The 26,757-nt window shown below is 32.9% G+C and overlaps 2 protein-coding genes and 1 pseudogene across 7 annotated transcripts; all 3 read left to right on the forward strand.

Moving 5' to 3' along the window:
- The first annotated feature begins 4,895 nt into the window (after positions 1 to 4,895).
- LOC129290934 (ABC transporter B family member 19-like) lies at positions 4,896 to 13,237 on the forward strand (annotated as a pseudogene).
- Positions 13,238 to 14,813: 1,576 nt separating this feature from the next.
- On the forward strand, positions 14,814 to 18,601 carry LOC129291276 (uncharacterized). Its single transcript, XM_054928552.1, has 5 exons — positions 14,814 to 15,066; positions 15,274 to 16,004; positions 16,887 to 17,129; positions 17,457 to 17,548; positions 17,689 to 18,601. Exons 2-5 carry the CDS (start codon positions 15,345 to 15,347, stop codon positions 18,308 to 18,310), a joined length of 1,617 nt encoding a protein of 538 aa, XP_054784527.1. The 5' UTR covers positions 14,814 to 15,066; positions 15,274 to 15,344; the 3' UTR covers positions 18,311 to 18,601.
- Positions 18,602 to 19,985: 1,384 nt separating this feature from the next.
- Positions 19,986 to 25,223, forward strand: LOC129291717 (25.3 kDa vesicle transport protein SEC22-1-like). Of its 6 annotated transcripts, none has more exons than XM_054929213.1 (7): positions 19,986 to 20,171; positions 20,244 to 20,496; positions 21,425 to 21,671; positions 22,274 to 22,434; positions 22,550 to 22,696; positions 23,187 to 23,263; positions 24,939 to 25,223. In XM_054929213.1, the coding sequence occupies exons 3-7, from the start codon at positions 21,484 to 21,486 to the stop codon at positions 25,020 to 25,022; spliced, it is 657 nt and encodes a 218-aa protein (XP_054785188.1). In that variant the 5' UTR covers positions 19,986 to 20,171; positions 20,244 to 20,496; positions 21,425 to 21,483; the 3' UTR covers positions 25,023 to 25,223. The 6 variants fall into 6 exon arrangements, with proteins under 6 accessions (XP_054785188.1, XP_054785190.1, XP_054785189.1 ...); XM_054929215.1 differs by having other exon boundaries at positions 20,319 to 20,496; XM_054929214.1 differs by having other exon boundaries at positions 20,332 to 20,496.
- The last annotated feature ends 1,534 nt before the right edge of the window (positions 25,224 to 26,757 follow it).

Genomic DNA, 26,757 nt, shown 5'->3' on the forward strand with positions numbered 1-26,757 from the left:
AAAATACTTTTCCAGTTAAACTTTGAATATATGTTAAATTACGACCAATTAATTTTAAATCACGTTAAAATGTTGTTTAATGATCAACACATTTCTATCAAAGTATTTTAATATTAATGTACAAATTCGTGATTAATCACTACAATAATTTTAAACTTAAGTTAACTAAGAATAAAATTATTTTAAAAAATTAAAAATCTCATAATTTTCAAATAATATAGAAGATAAAATGGCAGTAGATAAAAATTTATTATTTGTAATACACGGTCAATACTATCATAGTGTAAATTGGTCAATTTACTCTTTAGATGCTAAATCTTCTTCTTTCATCATATTAGTGGAGGGAAGGAAAGGGTATGATTCTTATCAAATTTTTAAAAAATATGTTAAACTTTGAATATATGTTAAATTATAACCAATTAATTTCAAATTACATAAAGTTGTTTAGTTAAAAACACATTTCTATCAAAGTATTTTTGATATTACTATATAAATTGATGATAAATTATTCCCATAGTTTCAAACTTAAGTTAAATGTGAATAATTTTTTTAAATAAATTAAACTTATCGTGATTTTCTAGTAATATAGATATTAAAATAGTAATAGATAAAAACGTTACTATTGGTAATATGTCATCAACATCCTTGTCTCGTCACTTATTTTAATTTTTAATAGGTTAGCCCATTTTTGTTGTCCACATTTTCCTAGTCAATGGATGGGTTTTTGCTCGCCCATTTTAACCAAGAACAGGTGAATTAACTAAGTTGCATGTCTCTTGCTCACCCTAAGAAGGGAAGAATGACCAATTACAATAAATTGGCAAGGGTATAATATAAATTAAGAAATTAATGAAAAAATTAAACAAAAATTATTCTTCATTTTTTAAAAATACGTCTATATTAGCTCTTGCACTAGTTGTGGTTGAAGAAATAAATGGACATGTGTTTGTCTCTACTCTTTAAAAAGGAAGTTGCATGCTTAAACTTTGATAGTATTACGAAAGATGATAGGAATATGAATTCACTCAAGGAATTGTACTTTACAAAGTTTTTAAATTCAATTGCAATGTCAAGTCTTCTAAATCATGAAATAAGATTCAAAGTGGGTGTCTCAATTATTTTAATATAGAACATTGATAAATCTATGGGGTTGTGCAATAATACATGTCTTGTAATTACACAAATTGAAAAACATGTTATTGAGGTTCAATAAATGTTTGAATCAAATGTAAGAATGAAAGTATGTATATAATGTGTTGCTATATGCTCATCTAATTTCATGTTGTCATTTACTATGAAAAGGAGGCATTTTCCCATTATGTTGACATTTCTAATGACTATTAATAAGAGTTAGGGCTAGAGCTTGTGTTATGTTGGTTTGTTCCTGCCTTATCTTGTTATCACTCACAATAAATTATACGTTACTATTTTTCATGTTAGAAGTAGGAGGTTTAAAAATATTGATTCTAAATGAAAATAATCGTTCTATAGATGGAACTTGTAGTGTCCTTTATAGGAAATTCTTCAATAATTTGATCTAAATAATTTTAAATTTTTATTAATCTACTTTCGATTATACCCATTTACATAATATGCTTTTAGTTCTTATTATTTGCTAAACTCTAATATGCATATTTAATATTAAGCGAAAACACAATCATCAGTTTCTATAATTTTATTAGGTTTTGTTTTTAGTTCTTATAATTTTTTTCAATATTTTAAATCTATATAGTTTTAACAAGATTGGGTAACATTTGTTACTCTAATCTCTATAATTTCAATCTTTTTAGTCTGAAACATTAAAAAAACTACAGGAACTAAGAAAAATATAATAAAATTATAGGAACTAATGATTGTATTTTCTTTAATATTGTTAATAATAATTACAAAGCCCCACTACATATAAGATAACATGGAGATGAGTATGTTATAAGTTATTATTTTAAGAAAGATTTTCTTGCAAAATTGACATCTATTTAAAAATATAGTTGTATACTTGTTTATGCATGGGTATTTTACTAGTTTATATTGAAGGCCTAATAAAATTTAAAATAATTTCATAGGCCCAAAGGTTTCCCTTGAAATTAATTTTTTTGGGTGAAAGGATGGAATTATCCCTTTATAAAATACACAACAAAACATTTATAAGTAATATTTAAAGTCCATTTATTAATAACAAAATATCTTTTTATTTTATATAATCCATGTAGTTTATGCTTGTTAAAAAAAATTTATAAGTTATCCAAATAATATTTGCAATATAAACTTCGTAAATAACATTTAAAGTCTAGTTATTAATAACAAAACGACTCTTTATCTTACAAAGTCCATGTGGTTTGCACTTGTTGAAGGAGATTAAATTTACAAGTTACCCAAATAAAATTTACAACAAAACAACTTTATAAATAATATTTAAAATTCATTCATTTACAACAAAAAATCTGGTTACTTCATCTAGTCCACATGTTACATTTGTTAAAGGAGAGAAAATTTATAGGCCACGCAAATAAAATTTACAGTAGGACGCTTGTAAATAACAATCATTTTCTTTAAAAAAAAGTCCATTTATTTGACAAAGGGACAATTCCATCTTTTCACAAAAAAAAAAAAAACTTAATTGCAAGAGAGACCTTTGGGTTTGCATAATTATTTCATATTCCATTATGCACATATGTTAGTTTTGAGGGCTTGCAGTACAATTCTCTCATGTTTTTTCTACCTAGCAGCAGTCTAATTTTCTGCCTCATAAATTTCTTAGGTTTTACTAGTAGACAAGAAAATTTAACTTGAAAGTACTGGCATTTGAAGTTTTGAACTCGGAGCAGTAGACAAGAGAGTTGAAAGGAACCATGAATCATGCTTATCACAATACTATATGAGAACGTCACACACAAAATTACTTTCATAAGATGAGCAAAGATATCATATCTAAAATATGGTCTTCTTCACTGTAAAAGCCGACTATAGCGTAGCCAAGAAGCATATTCTACCAAAAGATATCTTCGGAGTCAACACCACTCAAAGCTGAACTTCAATAATTTAATTTGATTGCCTGAGAATAAAAATAAAACAAGTGATTACAATTATATATTGTGCATGTAAATATCCAAGTCTACCATTTTTTCAATTATTAAACCAATCGATTGTCCCCCTCCCCTCTCTCTCACACACATTAATACTAACACAAGACACAATACAAGCATTGGTTGATCCAGCTTCTAACTACACAACCAATTGTAAGTTGACGCGATACCAAGTTTTACCCCCTAAATGAATATTTACTGTTTGATTAGTTTAGTTTCTTGGTCTATAAAATTTATGGGAGAGAAGAGAGATGTGTTGACAATAATTAATGAAGCTTAAAATCTTAATCTTAATAGCTTCTTGTTAATCACATGACGAAACATCGAAAGTTGTTACCTTGTGGAGGAAGGAAATCAACAATTAATGTAATTGAGTCAATACTCTTAACGATCTCAAAGCAAAATAGCAAACCTTTGGTTACTTGACAAATGGATGCTTCTCTAATTGCTCTTAACTGAAGGCACAAGTCAAAGTCACAAAGATTAGCTTTCAATAAAATATAATTAACCACACAAGTCACTTCAGCATGGATAATAATTAATTTAGAAGTACAGATTGGCATTTTAAAATTCACTCTGAATTAGTAAAAAGGAATGTGCTTAATTTATTGTAAAATCACAACCAGCGACTACTTATGATTTCTCTGCCGGCCTCTTTTCCTTGCATGCATGCCGTCCGTGACATCGAATTTATAAGGTTTACTTTTCCAGTTTTCCTTGTTTAAATTTTAATATATACATGATTTTAGTTTGAAGGTGGACTTGATTGCAATTGGTGAATGTTTAGTGATCAAAGAAGATTATTGGTAATACTTGGCTTGAATAATTTTTATTCAGTTCGATTTTACCAATTCAGCCAATACCTTCTTAAACCACTTTGCCAATCATTTGACTATTGTTAGAATAAATGTTAGTGATCTCTATCAATTAAATCATGACGTTCGATGCTTGTTTTGAAACTAAGAAAACAAAAGTATGTATTCTGACTATAACTTGTAACCTATTAATCCAGGTTTCATACCAACATTATTTGAGTTTTAGTTTTATTCATTTGAATCTAAAAATTGATGTCAGACATAGACATTTTTAAATATAAGAAATTCCTTAACTTTTCTTTAAAAGATCACCTAATGCATCTATAATCACCAAGATTGAAGCTTCTAATGGAATAGTATAAACCCGAAAGCCTCTTTCTGCTTCTGGTGTTTTGCTCCATAAGCAGACTTGTCCAGCTCATTGGACCAATGCCTTTTGAAATGTACTCACAAAGTTGAACCTCCTCCTCCTCCTCCTTCCCTCCGTTCTGAGCACAGTGGCTATCCAAAAGTCCAGCTTACCATGGCTAATTCTTCCTTCGATATTGTGTCCTCTTACTCCTCCATCTCGGCCCCCAATTCACGTCGCTATTACCCATCACCCATAAACTCTCGCAATGTCTCTTTCTCTTTCACAGACCCCACCTTTCACACAAACGCAAGAGCTCCTCCTGGCTCGTCCCTCTCTACAGACCATGAACATTCTTGGAGAGAAGAAATTTCATGGCAGATTGAGCCCAATGAGCGACTCAGCTGCCTTAAAACCTTAGGCTCTGCTTTGAGCCCATGGAGTTGGAGCTCCCCACCTTCTGGCATCAGCCAGACATTTCGTCGAACAGCTAACGACTATTACCTCTCCCGAACATACGAGCCCACATATCCCCATCACGAAAACGGCAAAATTGATCTTGGGAGCTAAGGTGCAAGTGAAAGTGAAATTGGAAACAGTGGAAGAGGCAAGAACAGTGCATTAGCAGAAGAAGATAAGGTAAGCATGATGGGGTATAACAGTGAAGTGGATGCTGAAGTGTTGCATGGAGGTGGAGGGTATTACAATGAGAGTGATTGCGAGGAGAAGAAGGCTTCAAGAAGAAGAAGAAGAAGAGTGGGGGTGATGGGGTTGTTGAGGTACTCGACAAAGTGGGACGTGGTGTTAGTAATGGTGGGGTGTGTTGGGGCGATCGTAAATGGGGGATCACTGCCTTGCTATTCATATCTTTTTGGCGAGTTAGTTAGAAAGATTGGTGCAGAACCCTTCGCTGCTCACAAAACCCAGATGCTCAGGGACGTCCAACAGGTGTGATTCATTCCATCTCGAAATCTCAATCTCATTTTCTTCTCCCCTCTTGCCCCAATGGGAAGGACATTCTATCATAGGCCTGGCTGAGTTATCACATCCAAATGTTGACTAAATTATTATTACATGTAATTTTGATTTCTTCTCCTACCCTCCGCCCTGAATATTTTTTCTTTTTCCATTCTCTATTTATTTAGTTTAATAATATAAGGTTATTAATTATAACATTGGATAAAAATATTATTTTATTTTGACTAAAAATATTTTATAATACTTAGTAAATTTAATTATAAAAACTTATTTTAATTTTAAAATTTTAAATTAAATATTTTAACACTCCCCGGATGTAACTTTTTTACACTTATATTTCCACTGTTAGTTTTCTAAAATAGATTTCTCAAGAAGTGCGAAGGTTTTTATAAAAGAAGAAGTATAGTTTCTAATTAGCGTTGGATATATAGATTACTTTTCTTGCTACACCATATAGAGATTAAATTAGATAGATTAGATTAGAATATAATTAGAATTAGATTAGAATATAGAAGTAAATGGGATTGAAAAATTAGAATAAAATTAATAGATCAAATTGAAATTAAACAAAAATTAAATTGAAATTAAAATAAAATTTTAAAATATGAAAATGAAATTATTTTTCTCACTTTAAAATGAACAAAATTTTGAAACGCCAACCAAACAAGGCGCGCTGGATATCTCATTTACAGAGTTGTGCAAAAGTTCTCCGATTCTATCTGACTTAGTCTAACTTGAGATGATCTAGTCTTATTTGGTTTGTATAAACACTGGTCTTTCAGAACCAAAAAGATCAACCTATTTTTTTGGGTTGAACTGGACAAGAGACTAGACATCTAAATCACTTAGTCCAATCCAGTTCTATTAATTTATTTAATATGATTATAATTAATTTATTTTTGACAAATACTTCAAGTGTAATTGACACTAAAGAGATGATTGCATGAAAATTTATTGAGTTTGTTTATAAATTGTTATTGTAATATAGTGTTATTAAAATTTTTTGAGTGTTGTTTTTGTTGAAGTTATAAATTTAAATCATTTAAATTATAACAAAAATATTTGTTTGTTGGAAATTATTATGGATTTATTATTATAAGTATTTTTATTATCTTAATTGAGTTTATTAGATTGAAATAGATTATTGCCTCTCATAGAGGAAAAGAAAAAAAACTAAATGAGTACTCGACTAATAGGATTAGTCTTCCAATCCTATGAATCAAATCCTATCCTGTTAATCTTTAAGTTATCACTAGATAAGACTAGACTAAGAATTGTCTAACCCAGTCCTTTTCATGAAGAAGACCAGATTTTAAGTTAGGCTAAAGTTTAGTGTCGTCCAATCCTTTGTGCAGCCCTACTGACTTGCAACTTAAAATTTTGCAATTGCTTGATAATTATTCCATGTCATGGACACCCCTGAAAACATAAAAGGACAGCTGGTCAAAAAAAGGAAGAAAGAAACATAAAAGGACAAAAAAATTAAAATAAAAATCAATCTTTTAATCATTCAATTTTTAACTCATTTGTAATTTAGTCCTCCAACTATAATTCACTATAATTCAATCCTTCAACTTTTAATTTACTTGTAACTTAGTCTTTATTTTTCTTTTTTTTAAATTATCCTCATCAAGTGAGAGGGATAAAAGAAATAGTTATAGCCTGGTATAAAATAACCCCTCTTATTCTCTGATGTGAGATCTAAGCTAATATGAAAAAAGAAAATAAAAAAAGTTCTCACTATGACTTGTTATAAATTAGTCTCTCAATTTTTAACTTACTTATAATTCAATCCTTATTTTTTAATTTTTTTTAAAAATTATCCTCATTGAATAAGAGGGATAAAATAAATGCTCATATCTTATTCTAAAATACCCTCTTTTTGCTTTTTAATGTAGGATTTAAGTTAACATGAAAAAGAAAACTGAAAAAAGTTGAAGGATCGAGTTACAACAAGTTTTGAGGGACTGAGTTACAAATGTGTCAGAAATTGATGTACAAAAAGATTAATTTTTTTAAGACAAAACATTTTCTAAAAATGAATCATTTTCTCCATTTCTTTGTTTGTTTTTTGTGTATAACCCTGAGATACCATTACTAGTAATTATTCTTCTATGAAAAAATCACAATCAAGGATCATTGACAAAATTAATTGCTCTATAGGACTAAATAATTTTGATATTACTTTGTAGGATCAAAAGACTAAAATTTAATTTAAATTTTTTTGTGAAAAGACAAAACTACCTCTCATATGTAAGTATATTTTCTTTTAACAATAAGCCCCCATTTACCAAAAAAAAAAAAAGTTTCATTTTCATTTTAACAATAATATATTCCCTTATTAATAACTCCAAAAAATTAATTTAGTAGTGGAGAGGAACAAATATTATGATTTGGCTAACAAGTTTTCATTTAGGAAAAAAGAAAGTCTCATTTTCATTTTAACTATAATCAATTCCTTCATTAACAACTCTAAAATATTTACTTAGTGGTAGAGAGGAATTGTTGTAATTTGATGAATACATTTCCATTCGAAAAAAAACAAGTCTCATTTTTATTTTAATAACAATAAATTTTCCGTCACAACAAATATATATAAGGGGTAGTTTTGTCTTTTCACAATAAATTTTAATTATATTTAGATTCTTTGATCTTGCAAAGTAAGATCAAAATTATTTGATATTGCTGAGCAATTAATTGTATCAAGTGGTCCTTGATTGTAATTTTCCCTTCTATTAATTTTCTCTGCTTGTCTTCCAATTATAAATTTTCAGGTGTGCATATACATGGTCGGGTTAGCTGCAGTGGTGCTAGTAGGAGCATACCTAGGTAAGAAAACGAAGACAAAATTCATCAGTAATTCTTTGATTTTTAATTCTCTTTGTATCTTCAAGTTTTAAGCAAAAAGAGTTTGGAAAGACTTGAATCTTAATTTTATTAAAGTATTTTTTTAAAGGTCTTATAATATTTCACTGATGAATAAATTTGCATTGTAGAGATCACATGTTGGAGGTCAGTGGGGGAAAGATCTGCTCAACGAATAAGAAGTGAGTATTTAAAAGCAGTTCTGAGACAAGACATTGCCATTTTTGACAGAGAGATGAGCACTGGTGATGTCATGCATGGGATTGCAAGTGATGTTGCTCAGATTCAAGAAGTCATGGGAGACAAGGTTTCATCCCTTTCTAAGTTTTTTGGTTTTGCCTTTTCAAGCATTTGCTATATCAGTTTAATCTAATAACTAATTATCAATTCTTTACTTAATTTATCTATAGAGATTGAAAACAAATTTTGAAATAATTTTAAAAAACAATAATCCGTTTTTTTTTTTTTTGTTTTGTTGGACTGCAGATGGCTCACTTCATTCATCACATATTTACATTCATTTGTGGGTACACAGTTGGGTTTCTAAGGTCATGGAAGGTCTCTCTGGTTGCTTTCTCACTCACCCCTCTCACTCTTTTCTCTGGCATCGCCTACAAAGCTGTTTATGGGGGTCTTACAGCAACAGAGGAAGTAAGATCAACCATACCCAACACACACATGCACACAAACAACTTTTAAGAAGGAAAAAATATATGCATGTTTAGACCTTTATTCTGGTACAATGTGTTAGAATTTTGTTTGTTCTGATTTCAACATTTTGTGGGAACACAGGCTTGATATAGGAAAGCAGGAAGCATAGCAGAGCAGGCCATAAGATTAATAAGGACAGTGTTTGCTTTTGTTGCAGAAAGCCAAATGGGTTCAAGATACAGAGAAGGGCTGCAAAAATCAGAGACCTTTGGGGCAAAGATAGGGTTTGCAAAGGGGGAAGGCATGGGATTAATCTATTTAATAACCTACTCAACTTGGGCATTGGCTTTCTGGTATATGGCTCCTTCTTAATTGCCAGAAATGAGATTGATGGTGGTATATGGCTCCTTCTTAATTGCCAGAAATGAGATTGATGGTGGTGCAGCCATTTCTTGTTTCTTTGGTGTCAATATTGGAGGAAGGTATCATTCTCTCTTCTTACCCCTCTCTTTCTAATCCAGTACATTCTACTTTGATTTGGAAACAAGCCCTTTCACCGTCATGCCAAAAAGGGCTATTGTGCTCTTTATCAGATTAGTACATTTTAACTATTTTCGTATAGTTATCCTAGAATTTCATGGCAAAATGACTATTCTTTTATGTCTAATTATGTTCTAAAAGGTACAAAAATGACACTAATTTATGGAATTGGCAGAGGCTTGGCACTGGCACTTTCATATTTTGCACAGCTTGCACACGGCACTGTTGCAGCAACTCATGTATTTGAAATGATAGAGAGAATTCCTGAGATTGATCCATACAGCTCTGAAGGAAAGAAACTCCCCGATATTAATGGAAGAATTGAGTTCAAGAATGTCAGCTTTGCATACCCATCTCGTCCTGATGCTCTCATTCTTCAGTCCCTTAACTTAGTCATTTCATCTGCAAGGACCCTAGCCTTGGTTGGTCCTAGTGGAGGAGGCAAGTCCACTGTTTTCGCTCTGATAGAGAGGTTTTATAATCCCACTGAAGGTAAGTATAAATTATAGATGATTCATCAAACGGTAAACAGAAAAGTGACTTCAAAGAAATTCCTCTTTCTCCTTCTAACAGTCTTCAAATGTCTTTTCAGGGGTTATAAACTTGGATGGTCATGATTTGAGAACCTTTCAAGCCAAATGGCTAAGAGATCAAATTGGAATAGTAGGTCAGGAGCCAATTCTTTTTGCCACAACTGTACTTGAAAATGTGATGATGGGAAGGGAAAATGCCACTATGGAAGAGGCAATTAATGCGTGCATTGCTGCTGATGCCCACAACTTTATCTCTAGCCTACCACTAGGCTATGACACCCAGGCACAGTAACTAATCAAAAAGATAGTTCTTATCTAGATGTTTGATTTTAACTAGACTAAGGCACATAAAATTATTTAAAAAAATGACAATTAAGAATTCTCTAAGAACATTAACCTCAATTGAGGATTATAATATTTTAAAATCCTAATTAAGAATATTAATCTCAATTGAGAATCATAATTGAAATTTCAAAATGTTATGGTTTTCAATTGAGATTAATATTCTTAGAGGTCCTTAATTGTTATTTTTTTAAATTTCTAAAACTACGAGGTAATGCTTGTTGTATTTTGATGTTCCAGTGTGTTTATACCTATGTCAGAATTTCATAAGGTCGGTTGTTAGCTGAAGGATGACATTTATGGCAGGTTGGAGACAGGGGAACCCAACTCTCAGGAGGTCAAAAGCAGCGCCTTGCATTGGCTCGAGCCATGACGAAAACCCCAAAACTCCTTCTCTTGGATGAACCTACCAGCGCTCTTGATGCTGAGTCAGAGTCTATAGTCCAAAAGGCCATTGACAAGATTTCCGTTTGCCGAACCACCATTGTCATTGCTCACAGGATAGCAACTGTCAGGAACGTGCACACCATTGTAGTTCTTGAGCGTGGTTCTGTGACTGAGATTGGTGATCATCACAAGCTTATGAGAAAAGCCGGCACATACTACAACCTCGTCAAGCTTGCTTCTGAAGAATCTGATCCCATTTCAAAACCTAGGCCTGAAGATTATGTCACACGAAAGGCCAATGACTTCTCCGACTATGAGAAATCATTTGCTGATATCTCAATGTTCACCTCTATGTCCTTAGCATCCATCCATGAGGAAGATGTCGAAGATACACAAAAGACAAGGTCAAGAAAATTCAAACTCTATGATATTTGGTGTATCCTTTTCTCTTGAATGGAGATTAGCCCTTTTGGCTACTGCTTTAGCCCCATTTATTCTTGGTGCTAGTTACTTAAGTTTGATCATAAACATAGGGCCAAGGGTTGACAACAACTCTTATGCTAGAGCTAGTAATATTGCTTCTGGAGCAGTCTCAAACATTAGGACAGTCACCGCTTTATCTGCCCAAGAGCAAATAGTAAAGTCTTTCGATCAAGCTTTGTTAGAGCCTAGGAGAAAATCTCTAAAGAAGTCCACAAATTCTAGGCCTAACACTCGGGATTTTACAAGGAGCCATGTATGTAGCATACACATTAATTCTTTGGTTTGGTGCCTACCTTGTGAAACAGAACAAGACAGATTTTGGAGATGTTTATAAGATCTTTCTCACTCTTGTTTTGAGCTCATTTTCTGTGGGACAACTGGCAGGCTTAGCACCAGATACTTCCATGGCAACTACAGCAATTCCTGCAGTTCTAGATATCATAAATCGTAGGCCATTGATAGGCAATGAGAGAACAAGGTTAGGAAGATAGAAAGATCAAGATCAAAGCCATTGGAGATAGAGTTCAACAAGGTGACGTTTTCTTACCCATCGAGGCCTCAAGTGATTGTGTTGAAGGACTTCTGTTTGAAGGTGAAATCAGGAAGCACAGTGGCTTTAGCGGGGCCAAGTGGGTCTGGAAAATCAACTGTGATATGGATGATACAGAGGTTCTATGATCCAAATGAAGGGAAAGTGATGATTGATGGTTTGGATTTGAGAGAGATTGATGTGAAATGGCTGAGGAGGCAAATGGCTTTGGTGAGTCAAGAGCCTGCACTTTTTGCTGGAAGCATTAGGGAGAATATTGCCCTTGGGAATGTAGATGCTACATTCACAGAAATTGAAGAGGCTGCGAGGGAAGCTTACATTCACAAGTTCATAGTGGTCTTCCTCAAGGTTATGAAACCCAGATGCTCCTTATGGATAATTTCATCATTTGTTTTTTCCTGATACATTTGCCCATTAGAGTTCAACAAGGTTCAACAAGGTGACGTTTCTTACCCATCGAGGCCTCAGTGATTGTGTTGAAGGACTTCTGTTTGAAGGTGAAATCAGAAGCACAGTGGCTTTAGCGGGGCCAAGTGGGTCTGGAAAATCAACTGTGATATGGATGATACAGAGGTTCTATGATCCAAATGAAGGGAAAGTGATGATTGATGGTTTGGATTTGAGAGAGATTGATGTGAAATGGCTGAGGAGGCAAATGGCTTTGGTGAGTCAAGAGCCTGCACTTTTTGCTGGAAGCATTAGGGAGAATATTGCCCTTGGGAATGTAGATGCTACATTCACAGAAAATGAAGAGGCTGCGAGGGAAGCTTACATTCACAAGTTCATAAGTGGTCTTCCTCAAGGTTATGAAACCCAGGTATGCTCCTTATTGATGAATTTATCATTTTTTTTTTCTGATACATTTGCCCATTATAATGAGTTGATGACATTATGTACAGTTGATTATTTACATTATTTGTGTATAAGAATCTTTCTCACATACATGAAAAGTGAACGAAAAATTCTGTTTATATTTAAAAACTGAAGAGTAGATGGATATATCACTTCTCACTTCATAATATAATTTTATGGGCTAATTTATATCTATATCTACTAAATTTATATGACGCTGTGCTGTTTATGATCAGTACTATTATGAAATCAGTACAATGTAAATGACTAGGCTGCAACAATTTGATGAAAGAATTCAGGTTGTCAACCCTTTGGTCTCTTAATCTTTTCCTTGACACTAGGTAGGTGAGAGTGGGGTCCAGTTATCAGGTGGACAAAAGCAAAGGATTGCAATAGCGAGAGCGATATTGAAGAGATCAAGGTTGTTATTGCTTGATGAAGCAAGCAGTGCCTTGGACTTAGAGTCACAGAAACTTATTCAAAATGCTCTGAGAAATGTCGCACGAGAAGCAACCACCATAGTTGTGGCCCATCGTCTATCTACAATCAGAGCGGCTCACATGATCGCGGTTATGGAAGATGGCATTGTGGTGGAATCTGGAAGCCATGAAGCTCTCACGGCTTCCCATGGTGGTGATGGTTTGTATGCCAGATTTGTTCGCGCTCAGACCCAGTCCGATGCCTTTTCGTCTTCATAGCTTGAACGATATCGCAATATTGCTTGTTGTGTCTAAGGATTTGAATATTCTCAGCTTTCTGTAAAGGAATTTACAGAGTACAATTGGAAACTAATGGTTAGATGGATTACATGCAAGTTATAAACTCACAAGTAGAAAATGAAGTATTGAAAATTTACCTTACAAGTATTATGTTCTGGGGAGAATTTCACACAGGTTCCTAATAGAAATTTAATCACTTACAGCTCCCAGTCACTAATAAATGTTGAACTTTGACACGTAAATATTGAAATTTGACTTATAAATAAAATTGAAAAAAATAATTTTTTGAATAAATTGGCTCACTGCCCAGAAAAAATTGTATCCAAAAAAGTATGGATCAAATTTTAAAAAAATTTAAAAATATGGTCTATTTATATTGATAAATAAGAAAATTTATCATCAAATATAAAAGAAGTTTATTATTGAAATTTCAAAAATTTTTAAACTTTTTTTTATTGATATACAATAATATATTATTAATAAAAATAATAAATCCATCATAATTAATTTTTTGGAGGTTAGAGCTTGACCAAAGGAATGGCCACTCCTGCCCCAAAAAAAGGAGGAGGAGGAGGAATGGCCACTCGAAACGAAAAAGTAGCAGGACGAGACATACATAATAGCTTTTTTAAAGCCGTTGTCATATTCTGTTTTGAAGAACGGTAACGGGTAGGATTTTAAAGCCTTGGTATAAAGTAAGACACAATTTTACAAAACTGTTTGGGTTAAGTTTCATCCAAAAAAAACGCAAAATATCCCAAATGTTGTGAATTTGTAATAAAAAAATTTTGGGGAGATGAATATTATTTATTGAAAAACAATTTCGTTCATCTTTGTTTCTCATTTAGATAGTTAACATTAAATTTAGACATTTAACATTTTATTTTATTTTTAAAATGTAATAATTTTCATTTTAAAATAAGGATGTTTCATATTTGATTTATAAAATTATTTCAAGGATAAATAAATCATTTGATCATAATTATCAAAATGAAACATACACATAAAAAAAACTAATCATAAATTATTAACAAAGTAATATGCGGAACACGTAAGTAAATATGTCTATTTTATATTTTATTTTTTATATTTTTTTTATGTAAAATAGGATATTATGGCATCAGATATCAATGTATAAGATGTTTTTGAAATTTTCAATTTTAATATCAAAAAATTTATGATAAACTTCCAGTGATATAACACATTATTAAATGATGACGCATTATACCACCAACCCATCCACATAAAAAGGACAAAGGTGGGAATTTTTTTTTTTTTTTTTTTGGTGAAGAGATCTGAAATAGGTCAATTAAGTGGGTGCTACTTGGCGATGTCAGCATGTCCTCTTAAAAACTAGCGACAATTCTTCTCGGGTAATTCTGTGTGGTAAGACTTTTGAAGTACAGCAAAATGATTGTGCTTGTTTAAGGTGAAGTCTACTGAATGTAGCTCATTTCATTTACTTATGAAAGAATCAAGGTCAAGATATAATGGCCTTCTAATCACGCCTCTCTAAGATGTTGACACTATAATATCCTTACCCTTTTCTTAATGGATACATTGCCTCTAACTTATAACGAAACCTGACCAAATTGAGACCCCACGATTAATATAAAGACCATATTAGTAATAATCATTAATTACTTGTAGCTAGATTAGGCTTAGGCATAACTTTTCTGATAAAAGGCTCTGATTTTTCATTTCTTGTCTCCCACAAAGTGCTTCCCATTTCTCACGCCTGAGCCATTATTGTCCCTTGGCTTGAAAGCCAAGGGATTTTGATGATTACGTGCTTCGCATGCAAAGCTTTAGAACATGTTCTTGGATAATCCACTGCTGAAGCAATCAGATTCATTCTATGCTGGAAGCTTACTAGCGTCTGTCATTTCTGTTCAGAATCTATTACATCCCATTCTCAGGTGACTTATATTGTTTTTTTAATCTGTAGATTCTGTGTAATATGACCTGGTTTCCCGATACTTTCTGTTCATTAGTGTTTTTTCCCCTTTTACCAGAAGATATCTGTGGTTCATTTTCATGTTTCTGCAACCTGTTCATGAGACTGGATTAAAAGTAGCTATATCTATTCCAATATGATTCCATTCTAACTCTTGGAGGATATGCAGCTTTTTGTCATCGGTGATACCTTGAAGTATATATAATATACATCAAAAACTTTGAAAGGGAAAGAAGAAAAATGGCATCTCTCACCCCTGGAGTGCTACTGAAGCTTCTTCAAAGTATGAACTCTGATGTAAAAGTTCGAGGAGAATACAGATCGGTTCTTCTGCAGGTGATAAGCATCGTGCCTGCACTAACTGGGTCTGAGCTATGGCCTAACCAAGGTTTCTTCATAAAAGTGTCAGACTCTTCTCATTCAACCTATGTCTCACTCTCAAAGCAAGACAATGAGCTTATCTTGAACAACAAGTTACAACTTGGGCAGTACTTGTATGTGGATAAAATGGAGAGTGGGACACCAGTCCCTATTCTTGTAGGAGTCAGGCCCGTTCCTGGAAGACACCCTTTTGAAGGAAACCCCAAGGATTTGATGCAGATGTTGGAGCAATCAGAAGGTCCTGTACAATCTGAAGGTGAAGGAGTTAATGGTTCTTCAAGATCATCAGTGGATTTAATGGAAGCCAAAGAGAATCCAAGTCCAAGACAGAAGATTGTTATTAAAGAAGAGAAAGCTGCTGTTGCATCCAGGTACATGCAGGGTGTTTTAACATCAAATTCAAAGGTTAATGGAGCTGACAACAATGGAGGAAGCAAAGGAAATGATTTAGAGAATGGTGGTGGAGCTAGTACTAAGAAGATCGGATCAATGAAAGCAAAGCAAGAAGCTAGAGATCAGGTATGGATGTTGCCTTGGATTTGGAGTTTTATACTTTCAAGCCACATTATTATATATTGTGGAGCCTATAGGATTTAAGTTTAGAAAAACTGAAACAGTTAGGACGTGTTTGGTAACAATTTTAAAAATTATATTACAAAACAGTTTTAGAATTAAAAAAAATTAAATCAATAATAATGGTCATCGACAGTTAACAGTGTAACTTATGATAATTATTAGTCAAAGTAACTATATTTTTCAATAATCAAATATAATTTATTTTGAAAACAAGAAAAATAAAATGAAAATGGTTTTAAGATGTTTCAATTTTTTTATTTTTAAAAAAATGCAAATAGTTTTGGAAACAATTAGATTCAAAATGTTCTAATTGTTTCAAAAACTGTTCATATTTTTTGTTTTTAAAAATAAAAAACTGTTTTTGAAAACGGAAACTAAACAAGCCTTTATATTTTTTACTTTTCAAGAAACTAAAACTAAACAAATATAATAATCTAAGAACCAATTTATATATATCCGAATAAGACTGCATGGCATTTTGTATCTGCCCCACTTCAACTGGAGGATTTAATGAGGCTCAAACTAATTTGAATCAAGTTGGATAGACCATAGAGGAGAATAAAGCTCTCTCATTAAGTATTGAACACGGTTGCGTTCTCCAGATTTGAATTCAAAGACTCTGACTAAGTTCACTTGTATATATGAAAGTGACACAAAGGAAGCAGTGGCATGATCTTTTCCTGCTAAACACTTGAAAAAAAATAAATTCCACATTATTGACTTGAACAGAATAATAATATAAAGGATAGAAAAGACTGTTTGGAATTTTAATTTGCGGAAATAATCCAAGTTTGATGCTGAGAATGATTGGTTTTAGCATTACAGGTACTCTCAGTGATCCCAACTCATAATGGACGTGAAGTAATCGCTCCAAAGCAAGAGGTAGCTCAACCTAGCATCCAGGAAATTAATGTAACACCATCTAAGAACACATCTTCTACAAAACGCAGCTCTGCCAAGCAGGAAAATTTGAACTCTAATCTTCTGTTTCGTAGTAAAGATAAAAGCTACACCACAGAGACAATTTCATGGTGCTCGTTGCCTCCCAATCTTTTGAAGCCTGGAAAGGTACTTTACATTATACTATGTTTAACAGATCTACACGTGAAGTTGATATGTTGAACATATCTAAGCATTACAATTTTATTAAAAAGTTGACACCAAACATGTAACAAGCACAATATATCTGACCCAACTTTATTAAAATAAAAAAAAAAGTTGAGTTTGGTGTCATGCAAACTGTCAGTTCACCTTGTTGGCATTTACTTTCTGTATTGTTTTGTAAAACTTGTTATTCAAAATTTCTGCATCATTTATACACTGACATGGTTGTTTTCCTTAATAATCATATAAACTTATATTTCCCATTTGTTTACCTTATTGTCTTTCTACAAGGAAATGCTTAGAAGAAAACACTTAGCCTCTCAGGTTGCAATAGAGGCTCAAAAAGAAGCATCTTCAGCAGCAAACCTTGTCAAGTGCCTAAGGTAATAACAAAATTTCTCACCCAAACATAATTTTTGTTTTTTTATATATAATCAGCAAAAAAAAAAAAGTATCAGAGGAGAAAGAAGTAAATTCACTATTCCCTTTGTCTTCAATTATTCCTTTGCCCTTTTATTTTCAGCATGTTCGCCAATCTCTGCTCTACTGCAGCATCAGAGAATCCTCATCTCACAATGAACAAATTCTTTGCTCTGCAACAGCTCATGGACCAACCAAACCCTGCATCTCCATTAAAATATAAATCACTTCAGCCATGCAAAAATCTATCCCCAGCAGAACCAGACAAACCATGTAAAAAGACCGGCTTCATGGCTGGAACATCATCAAAGTCTCCAAAACAAGCTGCAACCAAACTAAACGAGACACAGAGACTAGAATGGGCCAAAGGGGATGGTCTAAAAGAGACAAAAGAGATGAGAGAAATCCTTTCAAATGAAACAAGATCATGGTTCTTGAAATTCTTGGAGAAGACTTTGGATTCTAGGTTTTCAATGGGTTCCCGTGAGAAAAAGGGAAAGGACAGTAAGGAAATTGCAGGGAGACATGTAGAAGAAGCTAATAATATTGCTCTCACATTGTCTCATCTTAAGCAAGCAAATGAGTGGTTGGAGAAACTGAGAAGCAAGTTAGGCCCAGAGAGTGAAGGGCTAGTAGAGACTATTGACGGATTGAAGAAGAAAGTTTATTCTTGCTTGCTTGTACATGTTGACTCTGCTGCATCAGCATTGGAGAACCGAGCTTGATCCTAGAAATACTATTTAAAGAACTCTAATTTATTCTGTTTCATGCTTAAATTATTTCATGTCCTTGGTCTCAAGATTGTTAATGGAAGTTCATCCAGCTTCTCTTGAAAATTCAACGAGACATATGAAGCCTTGGTGCAGAAGAATACCAAGACATTTCTTCTTTTAGGTTGAAGTTCAATTGCCCTTGTAACTAAATAAAGAAAAGGATACAAAAACGAGCTTTTGCATGATGTAATGTACAAGTGATGCACAATCAAAAACAATAGCAATTTTTTTTCCCCAACTCAACTCAACTTTTCTTTTCTTTTCTTTTTAAAGTGACACACAAAAATGAAAGTCCATATAATGTTCACTTTTAATTTTTATTTCACCCATTTCCTTTTTTGTACATATTTTAATTCAATTTTTTTTACATTATAAACTTCTACTTTAAATTATTCAATTCTGCAGAAAAAAGAAGCTCAATTTAAGAAAGTTTAAAGATTTTTTTTAAAAAATTATCTAATAATCTGATGCTTAATGTTTTATCACATAAAGATTATGTTAATCTATAATATTATTTTCCTTTAAGCTAAAATACCATGACAATAAATTTACTTAATGGTTGCCAAAAATATAACAGATTTGGGATCAGATGCAATGTATTTGGTATAGTGGATAAGAAGTGGGACGATCCTGACTGATTATTTTATCTGATGATTGGAAAGAGAGTGGTGTACAAAAAGCCTTATCATTTGCAAAACACACAAATATTTTTTTTACAATAAAAAATTACTTTACAATTTAAATTTAAAATTCTACTTCGTAGTAGGATATAGAGCGTAGATTTTGTCAAATATTTTTTTATTTTTTATTTTAACAAAAATTAGGTTTTAAAGAGTATTAAGGGAAAAAAAAAAAAAAGGTTTGTATGCTTTGCAAATGGTAAGGCTTTTTTGGTGCATCCCTCTCTTTCCAACCATTAAATAGAATGTACAATCAAGATTGTCCCACTTTCCCTCCACTGCATGAAATTCGTTGCTTGGATTCAAGTCCAAATATAACATGTTCAATACCAACAAGTGCTATTCATATTGTTTTATTAATTTTTCGCTCTTAAAATATTCTTCTAGAAACATTCATTATTTTAAATTATTAATCAAAATAATTTTATCTTTAAAGTAATTAAAATGAAACCTGTTTACCTTTACTATTAAATTTCCAACATTGATGATTATAAATACAAATTGATACTCTAATTTTGACTGTTAAAAAAAAGGTTAAAGGTTCTGTTTTAATTATTTTGAGAAAAATATGACTTCCGATTAATAATTTAAAGTATTGGATACTCTTCAAAACTTACTTTAAAAACAAAAATATACTTTTACCCAAAAAAATAGTTTATGTTAATCTAAAAACTGAAAAAATTAATTTATTCCTGATATCATATTTAAATAAAAATTAACTAAAAAAACATGAATGACATAGGTCTAAAATATAGGACATTTTCCATCACTAATGTTGATCTTAAAAAGTTTTTGTAAAAATTCAACAGAAAGATTATATAAAAATTAAAAATAACTAAAACAAATTAATTTTAATTGAAACGTAATTTTAAAAGTTGATAATTTTTTATTATGTTAACGTGAAAAATTTATTTTTCTTCAAAAATTCGGTGACAGTTGTCTTCTTCCAAATTCACCATCTCCCGTTGCTGGAGATCTTTGCTTGACTAGTATACTCCCTCCCTCACTCCCGATTTCCTTGTTTATCATTTCATTCGATCGCACTTGCTGCGCCAGTTGGGCGATTCTGACAACGACGATAGCTGCGGCATCTCGCCGCCATCATTTCATTTTCCTTCCACTTGTCTGTTCTGGTTAGTCTCTTACTCTCCTTTGCAGTTTGCACTTCTCTTGTCACCCTTCATCTGATTAACCCTTCCTATCAGTTGCCTCCGAGATTATAATCATGGCATCTCCTCCTCCTCTGCTTTCGGTTTCCAGTAATCCTTCAATCTTTTCAGTCTCATTGTTCAGGAAAACGCCTGGACATGATGAATTTGGGGAATCTTGGTTGTTTTCGAGATATATTGAAAATCTTGAGTGAGAATTTAGCCATGCATTAGAGACCAAACGGATGATAAGCCCAATCTCTCACCACGTGCTAACTTTGATGACTTAGACGGACGAGATCTGAGTAATGTGCGTTCTTACTTGGTTCCACAACCCTGTTGATTATTATTTTCCATTCTTCCATTTCCCTAACACTTAGATCCCAATTTTTCAGATCTTTTACATCAAATAAATTGAATGATAATGTCATTACGAGATATAGACGATGCTAGTTATATCATACGATTCATACCTGCATGATTTCTGGTGGGTTTAGGGGGTAATCAAGTGCCATTTCCTTGCATTAGTTTCAGAGTCTTGGAAAATAGATGTTTTCTTTCAAAATATTTTGGATTATAGATTTGCTGGATATACTCTAAAGTTTATACTTTATTGCGAAAGGGATCGTGGTAAAATACGTATGTAGGCCGATACCAGTTCGAATTGCAGTTTGTTATCATCATCTAAAAATTGTAATTTGGAATTATTATTTGTATTGAAATTATTTGGAATTATTTTATTATAATGAGTTTTACGAAAGGATCAGGCTGCTTTTATTATTTTCTGTAGTTTTACGAAAGTGTTTCTGTATCATTTGTATTTCTTGGAGCTGTTTATGATTCCCTTGTTCCCTCTCCATATGGATTTGTAGATTGAATTTTGAATAGTTAACTATTTGAACCTGGTCCTATTTGATTGCCATCAGCGACTGATCAAACTGCTAAAAAATTGGGATCATGATTGAGATATATCTAAAAGTCCTGCATAGTGGTTCTTTGGTACATGTATATAAGAAATGTTATTTCGTATGATGCTTCTAATTTTTCTCAAGGTCCTGATTTCGATTGATCAGGCTGCTAAAAGACTTGTATAATCATTGAGATCATTGCAAAAAATTGAGTTTCTCTGGTACTAGTAAGTAAGAAATGTCAGCTTGTGTATGATACATCTGAATTTTTCTCAAGGTCCTGGTTTCAACTAAGTTCGGTTTGCCACTGTTTTTGGATTGTTATAACAGGGAATCTTGCTTTAGTTGATAAGTTTTAAATTGATAAACGGACATCAATAACTGAAAGGATGGTGAAAATGACTATGATTGCTCGTGTAATTGATGGTCTTCCTTTAGTGGAGGGACTAGATGACGGCCGTGATATTAAAGATGCTGAATTTTACAAACAGCAGGTTAAGGCTTTGTTTAAAAATCTCTCCAGAGGACAGAATGATCCATCCCGGATGTCAATTGAAACGGGCCCTTATATTTTCCAGTATCCTTGTGTTCATATGTATTCCTCAATATTTTGATGTTCACACACGTCAAGCTATTATAATCTGAAGTTTGTCTAGGGTAGTATGATGGCCCAATTGCTTCAGTGGCAGTAATCTTGGAGAATGGAGAAAATGACAAGCAATGGTAACTGTGAGAATCTTTGTTCTCACAGAATTTTTGTTGAAATGTTGACAGTTTTCCTGTTCTCCATGTTTCGTAATCCTGATGTCCTATCCACAGACATAATTTTTCCTGCTAGTACTTTTGCCTATTTACATGTTGCTTACTTATTCAAATCTTTGTGGCCATGATATTTTGGTTTTGAAAACTAAAGGAATTTCTAGCCTTTTCTTCTTTTTGTTAAGTCACCATTTTCTTATTCTTTAATATTTAGATGGTGCTTTTACTTATGGTGTTCAGATGCAAAATGGGATATTATCATGATGCTTAACAACCTTACTGTCTAAGAAAGTTGCTTAATGGCTTTGTTGAATCCTTATCTTGATTTTTTTTAAAATTTATTTCTTTTATTATTGCATTTAGCATTGGCAAGATTTGGATGAGTTTTCGTAGCCTAGATTGGCCTTGACAAAACATCAGCTATCTTGTTGAAGGAAGTGTCTGTTACTTGACAATGTGTGACCGTGCTTACCCCAAGAAACTGGCTTTCCAGTATCTTGAAGAGCTCAGCAATGAGTTTGAGCGAGCTAATGGCCCTCAAATTGAAACAGCTGCTAGACCTTATGCCTTTATTAAGTTTGGTAAATATAACTTTTTTACTTTTGTATGTGCATTAGATTCTGTCATATTTCGCTCATAGTATTCATTTTTTTCTTCTGCTGCTTAATTTTTCTAATTTTTTTAAATGTTAAAAAGATACATTTATACAGAAAACAAAGAAGCTGTACCAGGATTCACATACTCAGCGCAATGTTGCAAAGTTGAATGATGAAATCTATGAAGTCCATCAGATAATGACTCGAAATGTGCAGGAAGTTCTTGGTGTTGGTGAACAGTTGGATCGTAAGATATTCTTTTTATTGTCTTTTCGTTGTTGCATATTTTCTGTTGATAGCTAGGATCCTTGGATTGCAACATCCGAATTTTAGTTTGTTAAACCTCATAAATTCTAATAGAATATGAAAATTAAGGCCATCAACATGTATAGTTTTGACTGCAGTTGGGTTCTTCCTGTTAATTCCTTCAAATAAATCTGACATCAAACATAAAAATTGAGCATGTGTTTTGAAGTCAAGATTTGGTCTTTTTGTTTTATTGCTAAGATTTATTTTGGATGGTAGTGATTGACATAGACTTGTCTGCTTACTTGATCGTTCTTTTTAAGAAAAACCCAGAACAGTTTTATCAGAACCCCTTTCATATGATATCATTTGTCTGCAAATTGCTTCCACATTCTCAAGTCTGAAACTGCCGTATTGAATTTTAGGATTATTATAATATTCAACCGACGGCTGTATTATTGACTTTTTAAAAAAAAAAAATGAAATTGCAGAGGTCAGCCAAATGTCCAGTCGCTTAACATCAGAATCTCGCATATATGCTGACAAGGCAAAAGATTTAAATAGACAGGTTTGTCCTTTCCAGTTCACTGCATTATGCACATAATGTGTGCCAATTCATTATTTTAGCAATCTAGTCTCTGTTCATTTGGCGTTGGTGATTCATGTTTTGAGCTATGATTTCGGATGTCTTCGAAATATCCCGCCGTCGTTGTAAATATGTGTACTCAGTTTCTCTCGATAAATTACACATTTTTATTCTAATATTGTGGTCAATGTATCCTTAAAAAAGGGTTCAACCTTGTAAATATACAAATGTGTTAATTTCCTTAAAATTTTCCGTGCGGCATTTCCTTTCACCTATGCCAGCTTTATTTTATGCTTAGGGCCACTGATTTCAGTTTAAACTTGCGCTTTGAGAATCTGTAGCTTTCAGTGGTCAGGCAGAATAATGACCTTATGGGGGATGACCTACGCCCTCAGAGTTGAAACAATCTAATGACCTTTTTGATACAATGAAAATAATTTTGATAAAAATAGATATGGATATGAAAGTAAAAATGAATATTGAAATGAAAACGGCTATAATATTTAAAAATATATTTGATATGTTCGTAAAATCTTGATATAATTTTTTATTAATATGTATCTTTTAAATGTGAAAATACTGAAGTACCTTCCAAGATTGTTGGGGGGGGGGGGCGGGGGCGGGGGGAGGAATCCCTTGGTCACCTGCCAAAAAAATCACCAGCCAAATCTTCATCCTGGCAACAATCTAGAATAATCAACAAACCAGAAGTAATACAGAAAAATTGATAACCACTAAAACCCATAGATCTGGAAGATGCAAAATTTGGGAAAGGGACAATCAAACCTAGAATTTTGGAAGATGGAAAATGTTGGTGTCAAATTAGAACCTAGATCTGGAACAATCGATGAAGAGGTGTTCATCAAGGCTAGATTCAAGCGATGAACACAAACCCTTTGGAATGAAACCCAGCCCACGAACCTGCTTCCTTATCGTCCTCAGCTCAAAAAGGGTCTCTAATCTTTGCAAAGGAATGAAGAAAGACTTGAATATAATGAAGATAGAAGTGATGAGATCAAAGATGGAGAGATGGAGAATACGAAGGAGGAGGAGGATGAAGAACAAGTGTTAGCCATATCCTCTCTCCAGATCTGGTGCTTGCCATCAATGAAGGAGATTATCGTTGCCATTGCCATTGATGAAGGAGATAGAGAAGAGGTTGTTGTCATCGCCGTCATCGAATTTGGCAAGTCGATCATCAGAAGGGTATGAGACGAGAGAGGGCGAATACGAAGAAGATCAAGAGGGGGGTAAAAAAATAAAAAAATAGATCATGGAATTGGAAAATTGAGTTTTTCCAATTCGAATTCCATTTCCATATATATCCCTCCCATTTCTATAATTCTATCGTGTCAAACTGGCCCTGAAGGCTGGCACCATGATTGCCCATAGGTTGTATTGAGCTTTTAAGAGTCTGATAAGCCATGCTTGTATTGAGGAAACTCATGTCGTGTCAATTCAATTACCATCTTATCATTTCTGTCCAGGTTCTCTGGTTTTACACTGTATATCTCCTCTTTATATCGAGTTAAATGAAGATTGATATCCTTTATTTGTTAATATTAAGTTGCTTCTCTAGTGTTTGAGTCATGTTGGATTAAAATTATGAACGACTTTTACTATGGATCCAAAATTGAATTTCGAATCTTACTTGCAGGCTCTGATTCGAAAGTGGGCCCCTATTGCTATCGTCTTTGGAGTTGTCTTCGTACTTTTCTGGCTCAAAACTAAGCTTCGGTGATCCAGCATGTATAGCATCACTTCTAGCCCATGATTTTCTAGACTTGGAATGTACACGACTTCCTCACTGTCTGTGGAGTTTTGGTTTAGAAAAATGATCATGTTACTAGTACGGGGAAACATGGCTGTAACTACCCAATTATTTTCACGACCTCGGCCTTTTGCAAGTCAATGAACAAGACTTTCATTTCCTGTGTTTCAACGTGAAATCTAGCTGACTTAGATTTTAGTCACTTGTGGATTCCCCGAAAGCAGAAAAACAGTAGCATGCAATTTTTCAAGCATATAACTTCAGCTGTAACTAGTTTGACTTGAAATTCACGTGGCATGTAACAACCCAAGTGTGTGTATATAAATTAAATTAATTAATTAACTAAGTAAAAAAAAATTATGATAAAATAGTTAAGTATTTTTAACATTTTGGGATAATTATAATGAAATGAATGGTAGTTTGGTGAGAATATTTTTTGGGTTTCTATTGACAGGTTTAGAGCTCAATATGATTGATGCTAAAGAATTTATTTTATTTTTGTTCTAACATTATAAATTATAAAAGAAAATGAAAAAAAAAGAATATAATATTAAAAAAAATCAATAATCACACACGGCGGGAGCAAGCATTAATTCTCATCCTTGTCCTTTCTTGCATATTCACGAAATTTCAGTATGAGAGAGAAAGAGCATGAGAGAAAATCATCCTTATTTCCCTACTTTATTCTTCTCCGATCGCTTTTGTCAGTCGCCAGTGACAGTGGTTCGTCCGTTGATGCTGTTGAGGTTCTGTTCTAGTGGTTTTCTCTCTTCCTTGCTTCTTGCTGTCACTCTGCTCTTCTTCCCTCTTTGATCGCTGCAGCGGCGTTGTATACTTCCCTTGCCAATTGATTCATGCTTCTTTGGTGGTTCAGCACTTGTTCCTCCTTCTTCCCTTAACTTGATTTGGTGTGGGTATGCTTGAAATCTCTCCTCCTCATTCTTTTGTGTTGCTGCCGCCCACCTGTGTGTGTGAATTTGTTGCATGAGTTGTTGTAAAATTTGATTTTTCTTCCAACTCATGTTTGATGCGTGAATTAGGAAGTGGATAGAATTTAATTAAGCTATAAATTTAATTTTAAAGATTATATTTTGTTAGGTAATTTCACTTGAGCTATTTTGATTATTATAAGAGGAAGAAGTATAGAGTTACTCTTTTCTTAAGTCTAAATTGATCTTTGATGAAAAGTTTAATTTGTACCGTATAATAGTGACATTGGAACTATTGGGGCAAAAGATTTAAGGTTAAGAAATTTAAATGGATTGCTTTGAAAATTTATAAGAAGAAGAAGAGAAAAGTCTGAAAGAGAATTATATCTTAATAATTCCATTTGTTGGGTTAAAATGAAATAAAAATCTATTAAAATTTCATTATGTTTGGTAGGATCAATAGAAGAAGAGAAAAATTAATTGCAATTGTAAGCAGGAAATTTTGGAACAAAGTGACATATCAAGTAAGTAAATGACGTTCTTTATGAAAAGAGGTGATGATATTTCTCTTGCCTTATTCATTCATTCATTTATCCATATATATTCATTTATTTATTTTAATTGTTATAAACTCATCTTCTTACTGGATTATATGATTGAGCTTAGTTAAAGTATGTAATTAGTTCATTCATTATTCAAGTTTAATTATGTATGTATTTTCATGGTATTTTACTTTCTTAAAAATATTGTTATGCATGGAGCGAACAAATTGTGGA

The sequence above is a fragment of the Prosopis cineraria genome, unplaced genomic scaffold (assembly GCF_029017545.1).
Source record: "Prosopis cineraria cultivar Desert tree isolate PC_DT_omini unplaced genomic scaffold, ASM2901754v1 PC13, whole genome shotgun sequence".
NCBI lineage: Eukaryota > Viridiplantae > Streptophyta > Magnoliopsida > Fabales > Fabaceae > Prosopis > Prosopis cineraria.

What these genes read in the sequence shown, in the direction of transcription:
- LOC129291276 (XM_054928552.1), top strand. Translation starts at nt 15,345, where the DNA reads ATGGCATCTCTCACCCCTGGAGTGCTACTGAAGCTTCTTCAAAGTATG. An exon ending in AGCAAGAAGCTAGAGATCAG is followed by an intron (nt 16,005 to 16,886) that starts GTATGGATGTTG and finishes TTAGCATTACAG; the next exon opens with GTACTCTCAGTGATCCCAAC. An exon ending in ATCTTTTGAAGCCTGGAAAG is followed by an intron (nt 17,130 to 17,456) that starts GTACTTTACATT and finishes TCTTTCTACAAG; the next exon opens with GAAATGCTTAGAAGAAAACA.
- LOC129291717 (XM_054929213.1), top strand. Translation starts at nt 21,484, where the DNA reads ATGGTGAAAATGACTATGATTGCTCGTGTAATTGATGGTCTTCCTTTA. An exon ending in TTATGCCTTTATTAAGTTTG is followed by an intron (nt 22,435 to 22,549) that starts GTAAATATAACT and finishes AATGTTAAAAAG; the next exon opens with ATACATTTATACAGAAAACA. An exon ending in CAAAAGATTTAAATAGACAG is followed by an intron (nt 23,264 to 24,938) that starts GTTTGTCCTTTC and finishes TCTTACTTGCAG; the next exon opens with GCTCTGATTCGAAAGTGGGC.